The sequence below is a fragment of the Lycium ferocissimum genome, chromosome 1, assembly GCF_029784015.1.
Source record: "Lycium ferocissimum isolate CSIRO_LF1 chromosome 1, AGI_CSIRO_Lferr_CH_V1, whole genome shotgun sequence".
Classification (NCBI taxonomy): Eukaryota; Viridiplantae; Streptophyta; class Magnoliopsida; order Solanales; family Solanaceae; genus Lycium; species Lycium ferocissimum.
In genome coordinates, this window is record NC_081342.1 from 61,731,219 (window position 1) to 61,733,358 (window position 2,140).

Here is a 2,140-nt window from a genome sequence, read left to right on the forward strand (position 1 = left end):
TTAGAAGTTTCATAGACTAGTCGGTTTAGTTATGTTAGACATACGAGGTGTTTAGCCATCTTTGGCTCAACTCATGTTATTTCCCGCATTTATGATTTAAATAAGTATTTCATTAAATTATTATGACATCTCATGTTTTATAAAAGCTCATCACGTTCATGCTATATTTCCGCTCATGTATGCCTGCATGATGATTAAAGCCATGTGGTTCGCTCGGTCACATGCAGTATGGCACCGAGTGCCGTGTTTCGCCCAGGCCATGGTTCGGGGCGTGACAAAATGTTTCCTATTATGAACTTTCCTAAAATTATGTCTTCTTTTCATATTGATCAAAACAAAGCAAGTCTTCGAAACATCCCTTGTGTATCTTGTACCCTCAACATTGGTTGATAATGGCAATTCAAATATTCCCTCTTAACAACACGACGACTCTCTTTCTCTCTTTCCCACACTAGATTAAACAAATTCTTGGCAATTTCAAACGAAACAAAAGCATCAATAGCACCATATTCAACTTGTTCATAACACAGTTCCTCAGCATCCCATTTACTCAGTGTTACATTCAATGGCTTCTCCATTACTTTTCCAAGTACCTCTTTCGCCATTCTCTTCAATCCCATCTTCCTATACACTTCTTCCCCATAAACCGAAAACGCCAATCGGTTCAAATCCAACTACGTATTCGCCACAAACAGCCTGTGATCGCGGAGCAGTTTCTTAGCGTCCTCCGTAACCCCAACCCCGACGAACTTGAAACTCGGGTCCCCGAGAAAGTCTACGAGGAATCCAGGAACAGCGTCTTTGTGGAGGAGTTGGAACAAGAGGCAACGACGACCTACACAGAGTTGGAGGAGAGCGACCGGGTGGTTTTCCTCAGGTTTGAAACACGGAAGCCACTCGATATCAAGACCGATGAGTAGCTTGTGGAGTCTACGGCGATGAGTCTGCACAGTTTGCAAAATCCAATCGTTAACGACTGTGGAGTCTTTGGTGACGGTAACTTCAATTTCATCACCATAGAAAGAGACTTCGTAAATCTCGGCCATCGCTTGAAAATTTTGTGAATGTGATTTTGTGAAAGTGATTTGTGAAGTAATTCCGTAGACTAACGCCTATATATACTTGTTTAGGTTACCAAATAAGAGTTGGATTGGGATAAAGAAAGTTTTTCCTAAAATTATTCTTTTCCTGTTTAATTTCAGTTTAGTTTGCCCGAATCCTAAATGGTTTTGGTTAAGTTTCCTAATTTATTTAAAGGGTTAATTGTAGCTTTGTAATATAGCTTCCTAAATTGTTCTTTTCCTGTTTAATTTCATTTAGTTTAACCGAATCCTAACTGGTTTATGTTCTTGCGTAGGAAGTTTCCTAATTCATCTAAAGAGTTAATTTTACTAAATACCTCTATAATATGAGTCAATTTTTAGTATATCTCCGATGTTTTACAATTAAATAGTTACCCTTATACTATCAAAATGCTGCACTTACATCCTTTATAATTAGTGATTCATTGAAAAATACTAGACTGTTCAAATGTTGATTTATTTTAAACTATTATTGGTCATGTAAGTAAATTATTTCATAAGTTATGTAGCAAATTTTAGAAGTACATAGAGAACGATAAACAAAGAACTCTTCTGTATAGGGTGGCACACTAATGATTTAAACCAATTTTTTTTATAAAGGTTATTAGTAATTCACTGAATATTATGAGACTGTTCAATGTTGATTTATTTAAAATTTTATTGGTCAGGTAGATAATTTGTTTCATAAGTTATGTAACAAAAATCATGTTATTCTTATATGTTAAAATTCACCTTGAAACATTTGAATTAGGGATAATTATACTTTGGGATAATTTTAGAAACCACTTTAGATTGGTTCGGCAAAATTAGTCTCCCTTATGATTTTCAATATTATATTTGTCTCTATTATTTTAATTTTTTCTCAACAATTGTCTTAAACTCTTATTCATTAAAAAAAAAAATGCGAAGTTGCAAACTGATTACAATTCGATTAGTTTATCCTTTCTAATGTTACTTTCTTCTGATTAATTAATTCTATGAATATTCTTGAATAAATTTTCATAGAAAGCAGAAAAGTATTTTCACTCTTCCGTATGACAGGTTCCCATTGCAAATGA

The 2,140-nt window shown here is 34.5% G+C and overlaps 1 protein-coding gene across 1 annotated transcript; it reads right to left on the minus strand.

Moving 5' to 3' along the window:
* Positions 1-329: 329 nt before the first annotated feature.
* LOC132066021 (uncharacterized) lies at positions 330-1,046 on the minus strand. Its single transcript, XM_059459430.1, has 2 exons — positions 780-1,046; positions 330-674 (listed from the first exon to the last, which is right to left on the minus strand). Exons 1-2 carry the CDS (start codon positions 1,044-1,046, stop codon positions 330-332), a joined length of 612 nt encoding a protein of 203 aa, XP_059315413.1.
* Positions 1,047-2,140: the final 1,094 nt, after the last annotated feature.

Bases quoted from the DNA above. Each gene is read 5' to 3' on its own strand.
- LOC132066021 (XM_059459430.1), bottom strand. From the start codon at position 1,046: ATGGCCGAGATTTACGAAGTCTCTTTCTATGGTGATGAAATTGAAGTT. The intron at 675-779 runs GTAGACTTTCTC...GCGAATACGTAG, and splicing joins ACGCTGTTCCTGGATTCCTC to TTGGATTTGAACCGATTGGC.